This window comes from Aspergillus brunneoviolaceus, assembly GCF_003184695.1.
Source record: "Aspergillus brunneoviolaceus CBS 621.78 unplaced genomic scaffold BO95scaffold_27, whole genome shotgun sequence".
NCBI lineage: Eukaryota > Fungi > Ascomycota > Eurotiomycetes > Eurotiales > Aspergillaceae > Aspergillus > Aspergillus brunneoviolaceus.
In genome coordinates this window covers 45,216-65,790 of record NW_020290757.1, presented here as the reverse complement: position 1 = coordinate 65,790, position 20,575 = coordinate 45,216, and the positions used below count along the sequence as shown (strand labels likewise).

General features: G+C 53.0%; 10 protein-coding genes across 10 annotated transcripts; 3 read left to right on the top strand and 7 right to left on the bottom strand.

The window, feature by feature from the left end:
- Positions 1 to 13: 13 nt before the first annotated feature.
- Positions 14 to 2,114, bottom strand: BO95DRAFT_452504 (MIF domain protein; the record flags this gene model as incomplete). The annotated part of the gene is made up of 6 exons (XM_025588152.1): positions 14 to 445; positions 509 to 567; positions 616 to 698; positions 971 to 1,042; positions 1,082 to 1,554; positions 1,680 to 2,114. The coding sequence occupies 6 exons, from the start codon at positions 2,112 to 2,114 to the stop codon at positions 14 to 16; spliced, it is 1,554 nt and encodes a 517-aa protein (XP_025443020.1).
- Positions 2,115 to 2,388: 274 nt separating this feature from the next.
- BO95DRAFT_442008 (DUF504 domain-containing protein) lies at positions 2,389 to 3,132 on the bottom strand. Its single transcript, XM_025586326.1, has 2 exons — positions 2,742 to 3,132; positions 2,389 to 2,676 (listed from the first exon to the last, which is right to left on the bottom strand). The coding sequence occupies exons 1-2, from the start codon at positions 2,932 to 2,934 to the stop codon at positions 2,411 to 2,413; spliced, it is 459 nt and encodes a 152-aa protein (XP_025443019.1). The 5' UTR covers positions 2,935 to 3,132; the 3' UTR covers positions 2,389 to 2,410.
- Positions 3,133 to 3,521: 389 nt separating this feature from the next.
- Positions 3,522 to 5,067, top strand: BO95DRAFT_102403 (MIND complex subunit MTW1). Its single transcript, XM_025580321.1, has 5 exons — positions 3,522 to 3,527; positions 3,629 to 3,655; positions 3,750 to 3,880; positions 4,016 to 4,342; positions 4,407 to 5,067. Exons 3-5 carry the CDS (start codon positions 3,827 to 3,829, stop codon positions 5,034 to 5,036), a joined length of 1,011 nt encoding a protein of 336 aa, XP_025443018.1. The 5' UTR covers positions 3,522 to 3,527; positions 3,629 to 3,655; positions 3,750 to 3,826; the 3' UTR covers positions 5,037 to 5,067.
- A 68-nt stretch (positions 5,068 to 5,135) lies between these two features.
- On the bottom strand, positions 5,136 to 6,663 carry BO95DRAFT_361005 (dihydroorotase; the record flags this gene model as incomplete). The annotated part of the gene is made up of 4 exons (XM_025582501.1): positions 5,136 to 5,653; positions 5,696 to 6,149; positions 6,280 to 6,359; positions 6,609 to 6,663. The coding sequence occupies 4 exons, from the start codon at positions 6,661 to 6,663 to the stop codon at positions 5,136 to 5,138; spliced, it is 1,107 nt and encodes a 368-aa protein (XP_025443017.1).
- Positions 6,664 to 7,322: 659 nt separating this feature from the next.
- Positions 7,323 to 8,453, bottom strand: BO95DRAFT_452500 (intradiol ring-cleavage dioxygenase; the record flags this gene model as incomplete). Its single annotated transcript, XM_025588151.1, has 1 exon — positions 7,323 to 8,453. The coding sequence occupies one exon, from the start codon at positions 8,451 to 8,453 to the stop codon at positions 7,323 to 7,325; it is 1,131 nt and encodes a 376-aa protein (XP_025443016.1).
- Positions 8,454 to 10,769: 2,316 nt separating this feature from the next.
- On the bottom strand, positions 10,770 to 12,422 carry BO95DRAFT_472928 (uncharacterized protein; the record flags this gene model as incomplete). Its single annotated transcript, XM_025589688.1, has 3 exons — positions 12,295 to 12,422; positions 11,931 to 12,240; positions 10,770 to 11,885 (listed from the first exon to the last, which is right to left on the bottom strand). The coding sequence occupies exons 1-3, from the start codon at positions 12,396 to 12,398 to the stop codon at positions 10,770 to 10,772; spliced, it is 1,530 nt and encodes a 509-aa protein (XP_025443015.1). The 5' UTR covers positions 12,399 to 12,422.
- Positions 12,423 to 13,452: 1,030 nt separating this feature from the next.
- On the top strand, positions 13,453 to 14,266 carry BO95DRAFT_360990 (uncharacterized protein; the record flags this gene model as incomplete). The annotated part of the gene is made up of 2 exons (XM_025582500.1): positions 13,453 to 13,782; positions 13,853 to 14,266. 2 exons carry the CDS (start codon positions 13,453 to 13,455, stop codon positions 14,264 to 14,266), a joined length of 744 nt encoding a protein of 247 aa, XP_025443014.1.
- A 179-nt stretch (positions 14,267 to 14,445) lies between these two features.
- On the bottom strand, positions 14,446 to 16,188 carry BO95DRAFT_442004 (short chain dehydrogenase family protein). Its single transcript, XM_025586325.1, has 5 exons — positions 15,795 to 16,188; positions 15,283 to 15,720; positions 15,109 to 15,206; positions 14,952 to 15,029; positions 14,446 to 14,869 (listed from the first exon to the last, which is right to left on the bottom strand). The coding sequence occupies exons 1-5, from the start codon at positions 15,889 to 15,891 to the stop codon at positions 14,615 to 14,617; spliced, it is 966 nt and encodes a 321-aa protein (XP_025443013.1). The 5' UTR covers positions 15,892 to 16,188; the 3' UTR covers positions 14,446 to 14,614.
- Positions 16,189 to 16,402: 214 nt separating this feature from the next.
- swc5 (putative Swr1p complex component (Swc5)) lies at positions 16,403 to 17,782 on the top strand. The gene is made up of 2 exons (XM_025580320.1): positions 16,403 to 16,832; positions 16,913 to 17,782. Exons 1-2 carry the CDS (start codon positions 16,456 to 16,458, stop codon positions 17,652 to 17,654), a joined length of 1,119 nt encoding a protein of 372 aa, XP_025443012.1. The 5' UTR covers positions 16,403 to 16,455; the 3' UTR covers positions 17,655 to 17,782.
- Positions 17,783 to 18,443: 661 nt separating this feature from the next.
- On the bottom strand, positions 18,444 to 19,531 carry BO95DRAFT_452495 (T2 family ribonuclease; the record flags this gene model as incomplete). The annotated part of the gene is made up of 5 exons (XM_025588150.1): positions 18,444 to 18,499; positions 18,596 to 18,791; positions 18,876 to 18,991; positions 19,078 to 19,256; positions 19,326 to 19,531. The coding sequence occupies 5 exons, from the start codon at positions 19,529 to 19,531 to the stop codon at positions 18,444 to 18,446; spliced, it is 753 nt and encodes a 250-aa protein (XP_025443011.1).
- Between the last annotated feature and the right edge of the window lie 1,044 nt (positions 19,532 to 20,575).

Genomic DNA, 20,575 nt, shown 5'->3' with positions numbered 1-20,575 from the left:
AAGAAGCACGCCATCACGGCTGAGGCTGTCTGACAACAGTGACCTCCAGCCCGGATCTCACCAGAATATCTCTCGAATGAGCCCAATCCACTTCGAACAATCCCGAGTTGAACTGACACGACCAGAGCCGCCCCAAATTGATCCCCTCGTCACGGAGTTCATCGAGCTGTTTCTTCAGATCTGCGACCGCAAGTTCGGTGTTTCCGAGCAGAAAGTCGACTGGCGAGAGTGCTCTTCCATGGTTGAAGGACGTGAAGAGGCAGATGATCCAGTGCTGATGCCCGCCGCTGGGCTCGTAGTCGCCGTGCTGGGGTGGGATGATGAGCGCAGTGCCTTCGGGCAAGCGGAGTCGGCGCGGACCTGTCTCGCCTGTGACGACCACTTCTGTGTTGAGCGTATTGTAGTCTAGACAGTGGGTACGGTAGGCGATATAAGCATTGGGATACTGGAGATGATGGAATCATGTCAGTGGTTTGGCCAGAATGAGATGGCAGGCTGGAGAGCATACTTTGTCTCGGAACTTTCTAGCAATCCCCTTGCCCCAATGGCCTTGACAGTTGCAAGCGTCTAGGATTCGTCAGGATCAGATACTCTAGTCCGACGAGCACAACTTACGGATCAGTGCCGCTCCATCGGGGGCATCGAATAGATTGCCTTCTATCTCCAGGATACGTCCTTGGCCATATTCCGGCTCCATTCTGCGTAGTTGGATCCTTGGAATGCAAGAATGAGTGGGATTATAAACTGAAATTTGTAGAACAAGGCTGGTAGTGAAAGGAAGGTTATTGAGAGCTAAGGAAGAATGAGCTAAAGGAGAGGAAGAAACGGTTTTGATATTGGACCCCACTCGGTGCAGCAGAACTACAAACAAAAAGGAAAGACAGCCAAACCAAGACAGAACCACAAGCAAATCACAGCATCAATTCGAACATTAATCCAGACAAAGACCCAATCCAACGACCGGATTCACTGCTGGTCATTACCGTTATCCACCGGCTCAGGTTGACCTGCATTCTCACCTCGGACTGCCGAAGAAAGAGAGCTTCTCGCCTTAGTGGTTGACCTGGACCTGGACTTTAACTTAAGTTTCTTCCCCTCCTTAGAAGCCTCGCTTCCGTGAGACTGATCCTCGGCCATGGATGCTGGCGACTTCTTATCACTGAAATTCCACGAGGATGTTGTCGCCACAGAGATTGGAGCACTCTGTGTGCTACCGGATTTCAACTTTCGGCTCACAGTCCGAGAAATAGTTCGAAAAATCCCCGTGCCACGCTCCAGATTTGCCAATTGGCCCATCACAGTCACTCCGTTGGTTGCAAGGTTCTCTTCCGGCATCGGAATGTATAAGATGACTCCGCGGTTCGGCGCTATGTTTAGAATCTTCTGGAGCTCCATCTGAATCAGGATGGTACTTCGGAGATTCATTATAGGCGCTATGAGAAACGGCAATGCGAATACCTTCATCAGGTACGCCGGCGTATTTGAGTTCCCAAAGTAAACACAAGCACCTTGCTGAATCGTGGTCATAATGAAGACCTCGGGCTTTTCAAGAATCTGTGCCATCCTTGTTGAGATCGTCGACGCCAGCGTGTCATCGTCCTTGACCTGAGATTGACATCAGTGTCCAGTCCAGATCCAACTGATCCTATACTAGCAACAGGGACCAGTTGAATGCTTACCCGGGTATTGATCTTGACCTCAACGACGGTCACAGCTTCGTGAGTAATCTGAGTTCTCGGGGAGGTCACCAGACCCCTGATATTGAACATCTCCTCGAAGTATTGACTTTTGGGACGCAACACAGACTCTCCCTCAATACTCTTGCGTTCGAGATGAGTAGGCTTCACATCAGCAGGCACACCTGGCTTGATGGGGTACATCGCATGCTCATCGTCGTCCTTCTCCTCGAGAAACATGGACGGCCTCACAGGTGCCCTATCCAGTTTATTCTTCTGCTTCAATGTCGCCTCGGAGATGGTCCTCGCACCGAGTGCTTGGAATGCCATGGGCGATTGGAGCACAGGAACTGTTGGGGAGATACTCGAAGAGGACGTAGAGGGACCGCTATGTCTCTTGCGGAAGGAGAACTCGAATCGGCGACGTCTTGGAGTCATTGTGCTGCAGGGTAAGATAATCAGCCCAGGTTAACCGAAAAACTTCCTTGAGTCTGACTATTGATGGATGACCTTGCACCAGTACGCAAGAGTACAAGGGAGGTTGAATTTGACTGAGTAACTTCAATCCAGATACTCTACGATAAACCCGGGTTACTCGTCCTGGTATGGAAGGAGCTATGAACTGTACGTGAAGAGGGAAGGTGGCTTCCTACGCCGACCTTGGGATATCTTCTTGTACGCCAACAAGCCAGCTCCCGAACATCAAAAGTACGTCCTCTCGAAAGTTGTTCCATTCAACTAAGAAAGCCCAGATAGTCAAAGGCCGAGTTCCCACTACAGAAGACCTTGTCAATCCTCCTCCTTCGATCCCAAACAATCTCTTCATCCGACCGGCGTTTGATATGGAGGATACGATGTTGGGGGATGAACTCGTCGTGCGTCGTCTCTCGCTTCCACGTGTTGAAGCTGGCTTCAAGGCGTCCCTCGAATCGGTCCTCATATACAATCACGAAATCATCACTATCGTAGTCCGGGTCCCATATTATGCGATTGATGACATCTTTGACTTGGGGCATCAGTATCAAATCTGCCCATCGAATGATAGAATTGGATCAAATGACGTACCTGCAGCAGGTCGTAATCGATTCTCCACCGTCGCGGGTTTCGTGGGGATATGGCGGGCATGAATGGGCTTCTCTTGAAGGATGAGGGTTGCGACTCTCTCTGGAGAGCTTCGTCGTGATGAGGAACTTCTTTCCTTTGTAGTGTCCATAGTAGGAAGGACTTGTGAGACTTGCTCGGGGGCTTGGAGAGCCATGATTATCGGCATATGTGTATAGCTTCTAAGGACAAAAGAGGTTTGAATCAGAGTGATGATTTTATTGGTACGGTTACAGTAGCGGAAGATGGATTTTAATAATGAAGGAGGGATGTTGATGGCGATGGGGATCTATATTCTGTCTAGGCAGCCTTCAGGCGGCATACAAATCTCACGTTAGCTGGAGACGGACCGTCACCAGTGAAGGACGGAGTTAGTGATATGCCATGTATTAGGGCCGCAAATTCACGGGACTGATTCAAATGAGTGATCCTTGGTTTCACATGGAGCCAATGGCTGGCTCGGTTCTTCGTACTGGTGACTCAAACCGTTGGTGGCGGAGCAACTGACGGCACGAGTAAATGCTACATGACTCACTGCACTGTGCCATGAGAAAAGGAAGTTCAGTCGTGGCGAAGGGGTCAGAAAACTTGACACTGGGAGCCCTGTGAAGGATAGAAAGGGCCTGGTTGACATGAGCGACCTGATATCCAGCTCTATTGATTGAGATTGAAGATGTTGATCCCCGATAGGGAGATGGAGCCCCCGGCTGTCCGACGACGTTAGCCCTTAGAGCGATTGAGAAGAAAAAGGTGGGTAAATACCATTTAACTCAACTTCAAAATTTGCGGATGACAGGGTTGTCCTCAGTATCATTTCTGAGACTACCTCTGACCAAATCTCAACGTAGTAGAGCCCTGGATTAAGCCTTCTCGCGCAGGTAAGAGGTACAGTCGTTATAGTTGTGCCCGCTGTTGCTCCACCCGCACCTCCGCATCTTTGCGCGCGCCGCGCCTGACGCGTCGACCGGCAAGAAAGCAAGACACAACCGCATCATCAATTTCTCTCTTTCCTCCACCCTAGCAGCAGATAGTGCGACTACCTGCCAGCCATGACAGACGCCACCACCTCCTTGCTCACCGAGCATTTCAGCTACACGCCTCTAGTAAGCAGAATCCCTTTCACCCCCCACCAAAAAAACCCCATACACACGCGCGCGCGGGCGCCTCGACTTCACCAACACCCATGCCCAACCGGATTTAAAACCATGACTGACCTCACCACCCCACGAAATTTATAGTCCCTCATCGACGACATCATCAACTCAATCAACAATCTCATCTACCAAGCCATCTCGAGCCTCGAAACCGGTCTTCTCAACACCCCGCCCGAACGCCTCGGGTTCGCGCACGCCGCCAACGAGTCCACGATCCCGGACACCGACGAGGATGGCAACGTGATCTACCCGGAAGCGCAACTGGAGATCGAGAATGGCTTGCACCAGTTGGAGACGCTCCTAGAGGCGACCGTCGACAAGACGTTCGATAAATTCGAGCTGTTTGTCCTGCGGAACACGTTCAAGGTTCCCGAGGACCTTATGGGTTGGATCCGGTTGAAGCATTATGAGGTAAACGATTCGACTGTGACGAAACCTTTCGCCCTGTTTTGCTGACGCGCAGTCAAAAAAATAGAATCTCGACCTGCATCCCCCGGAAGATGCGCCCACGCCGGATACGATCGCCGCGCAGCGAAAGAGGCTCCTCGAGACCAAGAAGTTGAATCGGGCGCTGAAGCAGGAGAGCGCCCAGAACGACGCGATCATTGCGCAGTTACGGCAGATCTTGTCGACTAAGGGACCGAAACCGGACACTACGAAAGCGGGTGACGAGGCGGCAGTGCCATCAACTACGGCAAACACGACTAGAGATTTGAACTTGTCGTTCCTGACGTCGAGCGCTGCGGCGCGCCAGTTGCGCGTCGGGGCGGTGGCCGGGTCTAATAAACAGCACACGCCCATCACCACAAACACTACGTTTATCCTGTCGCAGCTGCCCGCGCTGCAGGCGCTGATCAAAGAGCTCCGGCCCAAGCTGGCTACGCTGCAACAGTCGGAGGATAAGATGGAGGTCGATTCCAAGGCGGATGCGCGACGCGAATACATTGAGAGCAGAGTCAGGCTGCACCTGGAGCGCTCCGGGCAACTGGCTGCCGGGAATGAAGTCAACCCGGTGCTTACGGGCCGCAGAGTCGACATTGCAGAAGCGCAGGCGCTGGAGTCTGTCATGGGGCTACTTGCGGAGGGTCAACACAAATCCGCCTAGTGGAGACGAACACAAACAAAGCAGCAAGTCTTCCCAGTGATGCACTTTTATTCGGGGGGAAGTTACTTAAAAACTTGCGCAACTGATGGCGAGGAAGAACTATGACGACCAGGTGACGCTCCACGTCTGCTGATCCCTCCGGAAAGGCACAACATCCACCCTGTCCGACTGCAGGATGTTCGGAATCTTCTCATCCTTCTTCTCGATGACAATGAACTCCTTCTGCTCCTCGCCGATACCATAGAACTGGCGGCCATACTTGCTCATGAAGCCCTCGAGGATCTCGGGCGTGATGTCCTCCTCCTTGAGGACGCCGTTCTGGCAGGCCTGCTCGAACGCATCGATCACAAGCTGGGTGGTGAAGGGCTGGGTGAAGACACCGGCCGCGATCTTGTCGCCGCCTCTCTTGGACACGGCGGGGTGAGGGGCGCTATCGGAGCCGAAGAAGAACTTGGAGTTGCCGGATGCAGCCGCTCTTAGCAGCGCGTCCCGGTCCGCGGGGGTCTTGGCGACGGGCTTGCAGAAGCAGAACGGATCTCCAGCCCAGGAGTCGATGATGATAGACAAGTGGTGGGCCGTAACTATTTTTTTGGTCGGCCAACAGTCAGCCCGACATTCTCTTCAACAAAGGGGTGAAGGGATGGGGTCTCAATCCTCACTTGTTCCCGCCACCGTCGGCCCACACTTCTTCACGGCCTCCACCGCCGCGGCGGTGGTGCAGTGCTCCAGGATGATGCGCAGCTTGGGGAAGCGCTCATGCAGCTGCAGCAGGGTTGGGAGGAACCGCTCTTCGGCGGTGAGGACCGTCACGTCCCCCTTGGAGGGCACCTCGCCGTGCAGGTTGAGCACCATATCCTGGCGCTCCATCTCCTCGAACACCGGGTAGAACTGGGTGTAGTCGACCACGCCGGAGGAGGAGTTGGTCGTCACGCCCGCCGGGTAGCTCTTGACGCCCGTGATGCCACGCTGCTTGGCCTCGATGATCGTCTCGGGCGTCACCGTCTCGTGCAGATACAGGCTCATCAGGTAGTTGACGTTGGGCTCAATCGCTTCCAGACTCTTCTTGTACTCGAGGGCGCGGTCGACGGTTGTGACGGGGGGGACTAGATTCGGCTGGAGGCAACAGATGAGCAGGAAGACTAGGCTGAATGATAATGTCTCATGTGATAAAACCCTTTGTCGAACCTACGATTCTATGCACAATTAAGGGAAAGGGATATGGGGAAATGGGGGAAAAAGTTACCATAACAAAAACAGTATTCACACCTCCCTGACGAATAGTAGGCGTCACCAGCTTCATCATATCCCCATCGCGCAGGTGGACTGTATCCCCCCCCTCGTCCTAACACATTAGCCTAGACACTCTAAACATCCCACTCCACATCCAATTAACACTTTCCACGCTGTATCCCAAAGCATACACAAACCAGCATGCGGGGCATTCAAAGCAAAGCAAAGCAAAGCAAAGCAAAGCAAAGCAAAGCAAAGCAAAGCAAAGCAAAGCAAAGCAAAGCAAAGCAAAGCAAAGCAAAGCAAAGCAAAGCAAAGCAAAGCAAAGAAATAGAAACGCACCATGGAAATCCGCCGAAGCGGGGAGCTTAACGCCCTGCAGCTTGGAGAGGGGCATGGCGGACTGGTATCGTTTGGTGACGCAGATGCCGGAAGAAAAAGATCCAATCAATCGAGGATTGAAGATGCGAGGGCGAAGCATGAACAGGTCCCCGGGAATTGTAAGATTGAAACTTGCAATGCAATGCACAGCAAAAAGGGGAGAAAAAAAAGTGCCTTCAATTTGCTTTGCAAAGTCTCCCGCCTTATTTTTCCCCGCCAAAATTTATCCGCGCGCGCGCCGCGGTGTGGGGTGAGTGACCGCCTGGGGTTTGATTGGTTGGGTGATAAGGGGTGGTCGTGGTGGTGGTGATGATGTCAGCGGGAGGTGCTCCGGTTTCGGGGCGATGGCAGTATACCTACGGCGGGTTGCGGAATGCTTACCTTAGTACTTTGTAGTAGCTATCTTGTACCAAGGGTAGATGAATCAAGTCTAGGAGTCAAATTGACTAGGCACTTGAACGGAGTACTTCAATTTTAATTGAAAGTGAACGAATGGAACGTCAAGAGTAACAACTAACTAGCACAGATCGACAGATTCAGAACGAGCAAATCAAGCTGGAGCGATTGTTGTTTGACAAGAACAGAAAAGCAAAGCACACAGCAACGAATTACGGACACGATCGTTTTCATCTCCTCTTGCTTGCGAGATCAAGGGTTAAGCCAAAGGCCTGAGCTTCAAAAGCCACCAGGCTGGCCACCGCTGGACTGGCCGCTCCCACCTGGTCCACCGGAGCCGCTGGACTGGCCACCACCGGGCGAGCTTCCTCCAGTCGAGGATGAGCTGTCGTCAACAGCTTCGCCACCGCTGGAGGTGTAGATGAAGCTGTAGTTGGGGTCATAGGTGGCGGAGACGTTGACGGCGATGGTGATCCATCCGAAAAGCCCATCGCTCAAGTCGTCGCCAATATAGACATAGTTCAACACCGGGTCCGAGGTGGAGTTCTCCGTCTCGTCGGAAAAGACGCGATCCTCCGCGTTGGTGGTGAGGGTGACCGTGTTCTCGTTGTACGGGGACGTGGCCTCAACCGCGTTGATTAGGTCCTGATCCCAGAAGATCTGCCCGATATGAGCGACAGTGCCCCCGGTAATCGTGTTGTTTTCCTGCACTGTCACATCCAGGTGAGCCACCATGTGGTGGTGGGTGGTGCGGCCGGAGTAGTGACCCGGGAAGAGGGTGTTGAAGGTGACGACGCCGTCAGAGTCGGTCTTCTGGATACCCCGCAGGAAGGTCGCGTTGAGGTTGGAGGTGTCGGCAGTGTTTCCGTTGCCAGTGGCGACCAGGCCGGAGTAGACGCCTGTGGCGTTGCAGTTCCAGATGTCCCAGTACAGGTCGGTGATGGGCTCACAGGTCTCGACGTCGACAAACTGGCCCTCGATGGTCACAGGCACACCAGGCTGGCTCTCGCGAAGGTCCGCGCGGACGTATTCGCCTGGAACGTAGTAAGGGCCCGTCTCGCCCTCGGGGTTGAGAACGCAGCTGCTGCTACTGCCAAAGATTTCGCTCTCGGAGGAGTCGGCAGTGATGCCATTGCCGGTCTCATTGTGGTTGGTGGCGAGAACCGAGGAGGTATCCCGTGCAGCGAGACGCTTGCGGTGCGAGTCAACCAGGGCCCTACGGCGAACCTCTGCACGGGCGTTCAATCCGCTGCTCTCGAATCGAGCGGCGCACTTCTCGAGCCCTCGACGCATGTTGGCCTTGAATTCCAGAAGCTCGGAAGCAGCACGCTTCTCTTCGTGGCCAGGATGGGCGGTAGCCAGGACCGCACCTCCAACAATGGCCAAGTTGGCAACGTTCTTGAAATGCATCTTGAAATATTGAAAAGAATGGCCAGAGACGAAGGGAATATGCCTGAAAGACGAGGAGGAGGAGTTTGCCACTGATGGAGTGACAGTTGCTGCTTGACAGTTCGTCTTCTGCATCGGCTTGCACACCTCTTATATAGGTTTTACCCCCATATTGAGGTTTGAAGCAAGAGCTTGCTGCAGTCCAGCTTCATCACACCGTCTAGCTACATCGCAATCGCTGTGCGGAACCAATTCCTTGATCAAAGCGACACTATACCGAGAGGCTGCAAAAGTCTCGAACAGAAGACAGCCGGCGGGATGAAGGCGTATGTACCCCTGCTGCTTTTTCTGGAGTTGATTGGTGACATCTCCGAGGAAGTCACTAGATTTGATGCAATATACTGGACGCAATGACTGATGACGAGTCCCTCCCACATGCCAAGACATAAGGCCGTGGGGACCCTGCAATGAAGCTCACCTGCCAAGAACCACCAAGAAACATTCTAGCGATATCACTTGCCCGGGCGACGCGTGTTATTAGTTTTGATCAGGGTGTGATTGGCTGTCTCTCGTCTGACGAGTGTGAAGATCTGCACTCTAGATGGGGTCCCGGCTCCATCTTTATCCGCCGTCCATCAAACACAGCTGTTGTATGCCCTCAACCCTGGAGTTATTGGAGACGGTGGCAGTAGCCCAGGACTAGGCAGACACACGGAGAATCATCCGCCGCCTGGGCAGGGTGGCTGAGGACTGGCCTATTCCTAGGCATCGGCTGGTGTGCTGCTGAGGTTGTGCTGCGCAATGACAGCCCTGGGTTTTGAGACATGGTCATTAGCCCTCAAAGTGACGATACATCAACGTCCGTGACGGCTTTCATAGTAGTGAAAGCCGGACCTGCTCTTTGCGTTCGGGCCTGTGAGTAGCGCACCTGTGAAATGCGGCACCTGTTATGGTATCCTAATGGGGACAAATCCCGCTTCGATCAAGTACGGGATCTCGGCCCTTGAGGTTGATGGACGGCGGTGCCGATCATATATTTTGCCAAGCATATAACATCAACATTCCCACGAATCCACTCAAAGGACTCGGGTGGCGGATTTTTGGGGAGATTTGGCACGGTATTAGGGAGGCACGGGACCAAATTCGGCCAATTGATTGCACCAAAGAGCGCCTCCTCGGTCTGAAACCGACGACTTTCAGGACTACGCGAAAGCGGGGATGAGTATGCAAGTGCGGAATATCTTGTGGGACGTAAGCATTGAGCTCTGCACATGTTTGATCGCTTGCGTGCGAAAAAATGACGCTGCCATCAGACGGGCTCCCGGACGCGTGGTAGCCAAGCCTTAGGACAGGGGTCAGGTCTAGACAAGTCAGTAACCCTAGGACAGACGCGTATGATACTTTAGAGGACGAGGAGGCATTGGACAGGAATGCCCGGTACGTATGGAGAATTGTCCGGAGCGACGGAGAAATGAACGCTGTCAAGTCAACATGTCTGGACATCAACACAGACGGGACAGATGAGGGGGGGGGGCAAAAAATCAATTAGTCTCTTGCAGTCATCGGGATAGCTGCTGGAACGATGTTGCGGGGTTACTTAGGGTGTTGTGGTGACAGTGGCAATAGGAATATGCTTAAAGCCTCTAACGAGATACCGAGCTATTGTCGCTTGGTGAGAGACGAGAAGTGATGAGTGGTGAGTGGGGTGGTGAGGTAGTGAGCAGGAGCAGTGGGTAGCTTTAGTTGGTGCTTCACCTGTATAGCTTCCCTCTTCAGAAGGCGAACTCACGGATAACACAGTGGCTACGAGCAGCCGCCGATATCCCCTTTCCTCCCAGTGCAGCTGTGATTACGTCAATCAGGCTAGTATGCCTCTTGGGAAGTGCTGATGAGTGATGACCCTAAATGCTGTGCAATGACTATGAGTCAATATGTGATGCCGATGTTAAGAGTGGGAAGCTGATTTCCTCAAGGCCGAATTCCCTGCGTAATTGCTATCATCCAAGCACTTTGTATTTGTAAGTACCTAAGTACTACGAGTCAGCGTACTACTTACTAGGAGATGTCTTGTGCTAACCCACTAGATCATTGAACAGGGATCTTCGCTGGAGAGCAATTGATCGACGTCGTTTGTTCACAGACCAATAATGCCCGCTTAGATGCGACTTCGCAGAATAGATCACTTCAAAGGTGTAGCAGCTCAGTACCTCTCTACACATTTGCCTCTTGTTTTGCTCATCTTAATTGTTCGATAGTTTCTCAGGGCATCTTACAATGACATTAATGCCTGGCTAGCCGTCCTTTCAAGCGACCAGTAGAGGGGAAAGATAACCGCTTTCACTTATGCGTAGGTGTCGGGTTCGGTGAAGCCTGTTCAAAAGCTTCGAGTAAAAGCCGATCGTATTCCTCTTTATCTTTCACCCTTTTCTGAATGAACCTAGTTGCATTGAATGCCCAGTATTTTATAGTAATCTTGAAAAATGCTGCATCATTTATATGATCCTTCGAGAATCGTGGCTGAATATGGTCGTAAAAGATCCGAAAAAGCCCAGTGGGGCTATCGAGTGCAAGAGCATACCAGAATGTGCCTTTGGTCCAGCCTTCTTGGAGTATAGAATAAGACTGGTCTCCATCTTGCCAGGAGCGCTTCGATATTTGCTCCGCAAAAGCCTGCATGAATTCGCTGTGCAGGCTCTCGTATGCGTCAGAATCAATCCCATCGACAGATTGGTTGGACAACCAATACGGCGGATGGATCATTTCTGCTGGACGAGAACAAGCCCATTCAAGATCAACTAGGTTTGTGATATTCCAGTCATCATCGACAAAGATATTGCTTTGATGGAGATCCGTCAAGCTCATATAAAACGGGCCTCGGCGGAGATCGGGACGGAAGAATAAGTTTCGAACAGCTCTCATCACGGTGAGACCAGCCATCTGGAACAAGGCGTCTTGAAAGTCATTGACTGCATTCAGTTGATGATGGAGGCGACTCTCATGAAAGGCAAGAATGTCACTGACATAGGAGTCAACGGTGTTATGTGTAAATTCGCGCGGGATATCGACCGGAACGTGCTGATTCTCCAGGTCCTGAATCTCAAGAGTAAGAGGTCTGTTCCTGAGCCTTAGATAGCCCTTTTCATCCACGATGAAAGAACCAATTCCGGGTAGAGGAGTACGTGTCATGGCCAACATGATATCAGACAAGCTGCGGAAGAGGTTCATCCGCAACCTAGGATTATGCCGTCCTTGATCCCACGACGCAGACAGCATCCTACCCCTTGACATATCAATGTAGTCAATTAAGAGATATCCGACCCCTAAGAGGTCTCTCGATTTGTTGCTGTGAGCCACATATTTAGATGGGACTGGGAATCCTAGAAATCTTAAAATATGACGGCGGAGGACTTCGACTGAACGAGTCGAGAAAGGCAGATTTTCGAGAGCAGTAAACTAATCCTTAGCAGAAGCCACCCCGATGAGAAGAGGTGCACCTACCTTCTGGCCCGTTGATAACCCGTATCCATGTAGTTGCGGAATGGGGACTTCTGGGCAATCATGCTGGAGCCAGGTGTAAGTACCAACTTCACATAGAATTTTCTCATCAGCGTTCCCTGGGTTGACGTTCTCTCCAACCCTGTGTGGCAGCGGAAAACGAAGTAGAAAGCTGGGGCGCCGCCGATTGTCTTCAACATAGATTGGGATGCAAACATTGAACGACCCAGAAAGCCATTCGCTTGGTTCGGCGATGCGGCAGCTCGTCGGAACCAAATTGAGATGGTGTGCGACCACAGTTTCAAGAAAATGGCTCTTTCGGCGCAAGTCTCCGTATTAACTAGTCTGCTGATCCCAATAGCTCAACGAGTGCAGTATATTGGTTTCAAGTTCTTTGGCTGCAGAGTAGGTAATCTCACCCCGAAGCAGACGACGAGTTGTTGTGGTTGTTGTAGTTGTAGATGGTGACATGCTATCAAACAGAAAAGATGATGGAACCTTGCCTACCTAGTACCTACCTCAGATCACCTGGCATAGTCTTCCTTTCCAACCCAATGAGCCAAGAAGGAGGTTCTGCCTATCTAGGCTATCACGTGTATGACATGTACTCCGTACATGTTCCGGCTCGTTGAAATGACACACCAAGGCTAGATGTTCCTCGACTATTCAACCGTCGGCAGTTTCCAACCCTCACTTTCTACATTCCCATCCGCCATGTAACTCGTTATGATAGTCGTGGGCGCTTGACACGGTGAGTGCTTCTGCTTCTGTGGAGACCGCGGTCGGACAACAAGCTTACATTAACCTGCAGACAACCGGGAGCTCACCCTTCTACTCTCCATATATCAACCAAACATGGAGGATATCAGCTTGATCATTCACAAGCACAGTCCTCGAGGACCCAAAACAAATCATCATCCTCTGTCCGCCACGAGCAACGGATAGAAAGAAGGGTGGTGTATACCAAGCACGCCTTTTCCCGCAATTCGCGCCCCCGATTCGTGGTCGTGAGGTTGCACCGACCGCTCCTAAGCGCCCGGGAAGGACAGGACTGCATGGTGCTTGTTTGAAGAACGATTCTTCAAGGGAAAAGAGGGCAGCGACGAGCAAATGAACTGCTTAGAATCCTGCCGGGCGGCTAACAGCCTTCGATGGCCGCTCCTGCAGCCCGCAAAGGGTGGGCATTCAGGGTCCGCTGCATTATTTTTGGCAACCAAGGAACGCTCAGTTGCAGGCACAAACAGAGGCTTTCTCGCGTCGCAACAGGGGAATAAATACCCACTGCCCTCAGGCATCTGAATTCTGTTCTTGCTTCCCAAAGAAATCATCTCCTTCTTTTCCATTTTCTTTTCTTCGGTGATGAGCCTGACCGGCTTGCTGGCAAGACCGACTTCTGCTTGACGGATTCACGTTCACTTTACTTTGCTGTTTGACATTTGACGCTCACAGAAAGAGCTGTGCCTTCTCTCGCTTCTTGTCTCTGACACCCTCAAATCTCCCCTCCAATCTTTTTCAAACCGAAGCCATGGACTCGGCATCCTCCACCGTGGCCGCCTCCTTCACCTCGACGTCGCACGCCTCCCTCGAGGCGGAGTCCAAGTTCCTCACTCGCACTCGCTTCCTCCGCCTCGTCCGCCTGGGGCTGGCGATCCTCATCTTCTGCGTGGCGATCCCCACCATCGCCTGCGAGGCCGTGGCCCTGCACCACTACCGCCAGACCTCGCGCTACAGCCAAGTCTGGCTCTACCTGTGGCCGCTGAACCTCGACCTGCGCCCGGCCAAGGCCCTGCTCGCCTGTGGCAGTGTGATTGCGTTCCAGACCCTCATCTACATCATCGCTGCCCTTCTTCCATCGGTCAGTACACTGTCCTATCCCTACCACAACTATCAGACATAGTACCTGCTAACAAATCAAAAACATCCAGCCCCACTCCCACATCCGCCGACTAAACCTCCTCGCCGCAGTCACGGCCCTCTGGGGCTTCATCACGGCTCTCGTGGGGTTCGTGTTCGTGATCTACCGCCCCGGCGCGAGTGGCCGCAACGGGTTCCACGATACCGAGACCCTCCATTCTTGGACTTGCAAGTGGATGGCGTCTTCTGCCAGTAGTAGTAGTAGCAGTAACGTCCCTGCGCATTTCGCCAGGGACTGCGCGGTGACGCATGCCTCGTTTGTGTTGCTGGGGGTGTTGATCGGGCTGGAGATCGTGATGGGCGTCGTCGCGACGGCGGGACTGTGGCTGGAGCGGAATGTGTCGCGGCAGCGGGTGACGGAGAAGCCTTCGTTGGAGATGGTGGGGATGGTGGATACCAAGGTTGATCGGTATCCGGGGACTTGAGCGGGGTGGGTGTTCGGGTTTTCTTGGATGTTAGTAATTGAGCGACGATTGATGCTGATGATGGATGATGAATGGGGTTACCTCAAGTACGGGTTTTTTAGGGGTGAATGTATAGCTTCATGGCTTTGGGGCCGGGTGGGATATAGTAAATGCTCGTTGGATGTAGGTATGTATGTGCTAGTCCGACATTAACACTTTATATCTCTGATGTAGTCTTCCAAACTCCATTCTCCTGTTCTCTCAGCTGGTAAGCCAATATCGGCTTCAAAGATCCATTGATACTGCAAATCTCAAGCCCACACATTTGAGCGAGAGTATCAAACGAACCAGTCTGCTATAAGCAAACGATCATAGTTTAGACGCAGTGCTCCTGCTCTTCGCACTATCCATCCTCATCCCCTCGTCATCCTGCTCCTCCACCTCCAGCACCGGCAACTTCTTCGGCATCATCCGCCGGGGATTGGTGCCCGGCACGACGGAATATTTGGAGAAGTCCGTGACACCGCAGTGATCGCGCAGGAAGTCCTCGTCCAGCGCGAGCATACCATTGACGATATGAGGTGGAGCCTTCAAGATCCCGAGGATCGCATCGGAGAAGATAGTCTGGTGATGGTTCGTCAGCATACCACACAACCTCGAATGCCAAAACCCCATCTATGGCAAGAGGAGGACCTGGATATCTCACTGGTTTCCTAAGATCGGCTTTCGAGCGTGATTCATCGTTCCCCGCGGAATTCATCTCCGTAGCAGCCGATTGAACAGCCTGGATTCCGAATATCAGCATCAGCGTCATCACCCCTACAAATTTTATCATTTGCCTCGAGAAAACTGGAAAACCATACCGCAGCAGGCCAAATACTCGTAATGGCCATCTCCGTCTTCCCCTCCCTCACAAAATCCATCGCCAACCCGCGCGTCAACACACTCATCCCAACCTTCCCTGTTCAAAATTAGTTATGTAATCCCACCTCAAGCCCCCCCGCCCCCCGCCCCGAGAGTAAGAAAGAAAACCATACCAATCGCATACCCGGTCTTCCCCCTAAAGAACCGCGAATACACCGGCGGCGAGACCACCACGATGCGGCCGCGGTTGCCATTCCGCTCGAACACCGGCAGCACCGCCTGCACGGTCGCATACAGCCCCTCCGGGTTGACCTGCTGCATCAGCCGGAACCGCTTGATGGGGGTGTTCCGCACGGACGACCACCAGATCGCGCCCGAGTTGTACACCACCACGTCCAGCCGGCCGCCGGTTATCCGGAGGGTTTGTGCAACTAAATCGTCGATCTGGGCCGGAAAGCGCACGTCGACGGGGATCGGGTAGGCGGTGTTGGGGGTGAGGAGGTTGATCTCCTGGGCGACGGTTGTGATGGTTGAGGCGGGGGAGTTGGGGTCTGGGGGGAATTGTTCTGGATTGGTGGTGGTGGTGGAGGTGGATTTGGCGGCGATGATTACTGATGTTTGTGGCCCGGTTAGTTGAGGTTGGAAGGTGATGGCCTGGAGATTCTTGAGTGTAACTGTAACTTACCGGTGTAGTTGTTCTTCGCGAGGTCGATGGCGATTTGTCGGCCTATGCCTCGCGAAGCGCCTATGATCAGGGCGACGGGCTTGTTGGGGGATGCCATTGCTTGGTCTTTCGGGATGTAATTGTATACGAGTAGCTTGGCGATTCTAAGATGATGGATCATCGACATCAAGGTTCCTTATATGCTACCTAGTAGGTCTGTCGATCCATGTCAAGTCAATGTCATCCTCGGCTGAGAGATTATGATTAGTCGTCGTTCGTCATGGCCGAGTCCTGTGATTCGGTGGCATGCAGGGTTCGGGGTTGAGACTTGGATATGATTGAATAAGCCAAAGAGAGCTCCTTGGAAAACTCAAAGAGTCATGCTCAGCCACATACAGAAAAACATAATCCCCACAGTTTGAAGTCGTAGCACTCATGTTCATGATGGAGACTCAATCTAAAGGCTTATCACGATAAGGGACGAAGTAGCCTCGGCTCCCCGACCTTGAATATGATTGGCTGATATACTTACATAATCATCCACCTCCGTGTCATCGCTCACCGCCCGGCAGAACTACACCTTTTCATGCTCCAGCTTCCCGTCTCCTTCTCCGCGCTGAAGCTTATGAACGGATTTTATCCCACACGCATTTACTGACTCGATCTACGGCGTAACCTCATCATGGCGCCCGACGCAGAGCCCACCGCGGCAGCAGCGGATTTAATTATCGACGAAGATGAGTACAACTCCGACTCGGACTCGGACTTCCAACTCGACGACGATTTCGCCGCCCAGAACGACGACGATGCCGGTCTGACCTCGTCGGACGAGGAGGACAATGACGCAGCAGCAGCAGCAGCAGCAGCAGACGGCCAACCCCAGGCGAAGCGGCGGAAGACGACCACAACCACCCAGGGTCCCACTGCAACTGGGGAGTTAGATTCCGGCGACGAGGCTACGATCCACAAAGACAAGGCGAAGCGGAAGACTGAAGACGATGAGGAGGAAGAGGGAGGCACCGGGGGCTTTGTCCGTACCCGGGCTATGAAGATGCGCGCGTATGATTTTAGTCTTTCTTTACATCTCAGAGACTGCTGGTCATAGGTTTGTGCTAATTTATATGTTGGCATGCGTCTAGGCAAGACGAACGCAAAACCCTCGCCAAGATCGACGGTGCGACCGTGGACGTTGATGCGCTCTGGGCGATGATGAATGCACCGGAGAACAACAATACGCTGCACGCGGGCAGCAGCAGCAGCAGCAGCGGGAAGAACGACGACAACGCACCAACGACACAGAACGGCGACGTGGAGATGCAAGAATCCTCTACCGAAACAGAACAATCAAAACAGCAGCAGAAACCATCGAAATACGCCGAGGAGATGATCAAGATCAAGCGCACCTACAAGTTCGCAGGGGAGATGATCACGGAGGAGAAGATCGTCCCGAAAGACTCGGCCGAGGCGAAGCTGTACCTCGCCAACAATGGCGATGCGAATGTCGAGACAGTCATCACGGCGGCGGTGGAGGATGCAACTGCCACCACCACCACCGAGGATGTGGCGATCAAGCTACGGAGGCCGCTGCGCCGAGTCTCGCGTTTCGACCCTAACCCGACCGGGGCGATCAAGAAGAGCTGGGAGAAGCAGCCGGCCGCCGAAATCACCGGGCAGGACGAGAACGCCCGGGGCCCGAAGATCAACACGGTCGAGAAGTCGCGGATGGACTGGGCCGCGTATGTGGATAGTGCGGGTCTCAAGGATGAGCTCAAGGTGCACAGCAAGGCCAAGGAGGGCTTCCATGGCCGCATGGAGTTCCTGGACCGTGTGGGTGCGAACATCGAGGAGGAGAGGCGGAATGCGCGTCTGAAGGGACTGTGAACAAGGGATAATCGCACCGCTTCTTCTTTCTCATTGCATACAAATTGCAACCTCCAGTATCCTCTGGGACGGCCAATCAGAATCAGCATGTTCGACACACGCACTCTAATGCCTATGTTGATATTGCTGTCGGGTTCCCCGTCTACGGCATCGGAAGACCGACTAGCTAGCTGCTTTTACAGGCACCGATCGCTTACACTCTGTGTGCGTGTAAGCGATCAGACTGGCGGACGAACCATCTCGCCTGCGCATAAATCTACGCCCGCGGTGAAGAAACTCCCAGACCCACTACGCCATTACGCCGTGTCAGTCTATTGACATGGCCCCATGCACTTCGCTTATTAAGCAAGAGAACTCGATTGGACCGGATACATACTTCGCATATGAGGTTTGGATGAAAGTTGCCAGCCGCCCACAGCACGCTGTGGAACCCATTATGGTCATGACATAACACCCCATCACCAGCGGCCGACTGGCAAGCGGCTTTCCATCCAATGAGACTACACAAAACGCACATGTGTCTAAATCACAGATGGACAAAACTACCTAGGAACATTAAACGGGTTTCCTTGCTCATATAGATGATGTGGACTCTCGCCATATGGATTTTCCGGGCATTGTGTTCCATCAACCGGTTCTAGGACACACTAGTGGTAGCATGTACATACAATAAAGCACCCACGAAACTTTTCACAACCCCTAACCCACTCACTCCGTTTTTCTTCAACAAACATTGTTCCACGATGTAGTCTTGGGATCACACCACCCCTCTGGTTCTACGCGAGCTGTTTAGCTCGACTTGGGCAGATACTTGATCCCCGAGCTGGGGCAGTTGCTGGTCTCCACTAGAACAATAGAAACCCATTGATTAGCATTTAGTTTTCTCTGGGAAGGGGGGGGGGGTTCTAAAGGCTGTTCGTCAGGGAGAATCCTCAACATACATCTCTCGGCCGCAACATAAGTTCCATCGATCGCATTACCCGCGACATTGAAGTAGTAATAGAGCTGAGACAGTTCCTTGCTACTGCAGTAGACGTAGGGGGCGTAGCCGTCGTGGATGGCAGCAAGGGCGTCCTCGATGTCGCTCAGCTTGTAGGTCTTGCTCGAGCTGGGGGTAATGCCCGCGTCGGCAAGAGCCTTTTGTTACTGGTTAGCTTGCCTCGATTTTCCCGTGGGTTGCCCGAACCAGATGGGCCGGGGGGATGCGGGGCAGAAACGCACAGTGTAGGAGTCCAGGGTCTTGAAGAGCGAGACGGTCTTGTCAAAGAAGTCGCCGACCTCCTCTTGAGCGGTGTAGTCGGTGTAGCAGCTGGGGTCGATGGTATTGATGCAGGTTCCTACGAAATAAAAGTTAGTTATAGTTGAGTTTTGAGGGAAAGCTCGGGGGTCTCATAAGTATACCCGGACTAAGAAGCGTACGTACCGTGCTTGGCCCACTCGTGCTCCCAGAATTCTTCGTTGCTCTCATCGTCGCTCTGCCAGTAAGTGTCCATGTACTCGAGCAGCTCGGTGCGGCCCTGTGCTTCGAGGATTTCCGTGATGTTAGTGTACGCGCGCGAGGCGTCGCAGTTCGATTGGTAGGTGCCGTCGCAGTTGTCGGGCCTGGAGTTCGGTTGCTGTCAGCCAATCTGTGAAGTCTTTCAATGGGCAGTGGGGAAAGAGTGGGCGTACCAGAGACCGTGGATGGTCCAGGAGTCACTGGGGCCGGTGACAGGGTCAGTGTCCCAGAATTGGGTCTGGAGAAGGGAGCCACCAGGGTATTCGAAGCAGCAGGAAGCCTCGTTGTCGGTCTGACAGCTGAGAGGGCTATCGGAGGAGCAGGTGTCAATGGTAGCCAGGACACCGGAGCTGAGCGCACTCAGGGCGAAAACACCCATGGCGGGCAGAAGAGACATTTGAGGCATCGTGCTGGATTTGAAAGCGAGTAAGGGTGGTGTGGAAAGCTGCTGAGCGACCTGCGGATGAATAGACAAATAAAACAAGATGCTATAGCAGACGACAACGAGAGGAGTTGGCGCTACTTATACGCCGGTGATGGACATTTGTCCCGCCTGCCTCGCTCATGCCGCATAACCCTCGGCTGTGGTGGAGAGTCTCTCTCTCTGCATCGTGATGAGGGCTGATAGCAACATGTGCTGATAAGGAATTGCTGATTCGCCAGGTCCGACCGATAATTGAGTCGGGAGTCGGACGATGCTGTAAGGACCCGCAGGGGGACTGGGGGTTTGTGGACGATGAATGGCCAATTGAGCGCGACAGCGTCATTCTGCAGCCGGGGACTAGATGAAGCTACGACGGGACTCCTTCGGAGGAGAAGCAATGGGAGCAGAAGCCAAACAATCGATAAAGGTTGGTCAAAGTAGTGTGCATTAGGATGGGTTGCATTGCTCTTCCCGTCGGGGCAGCTGGCGATCTGATTCGCTGTGGAGGGAAGATCTTCAGCTTCTAAGGACCGGTTTAATTTGGAGAACTCCATCTGTTCATCGACCAGGCTGGGCGAATGGACTTGGAGAAGCCATGTTGGGTGATGCAGTGTCAACACCTGCTGCCAATCACTTGCGATGTGCAATTTTGATGGAAGCTCGCGGGCAGGCCCAGCACGGAGTAGATAATCTCAGTGGATGTCTGCGTAAATTAAAAGCTGTCTATTCATCCCTGCAGAGGTGTATAGAGCACGATAACGAGGCATTGACTTGGCATCGGAGCTCCCCGCCCATGCCTTGTCGATAATATTCTGGTGTGTCGGAGCATGCCATGACAATAGATTGATCGAAGGTGAGAGAGGTATCGAGCGATAAGGCCGAAGAGCCATTGTAGATAGAGCCCGTCAACTAGCAATCGAGACACATGGCGACCTCGGACCCTGATAGCCAGATGATGTGGGACGCATGCTGCTCCTGTGTATCGCACAGAGTCGAGTG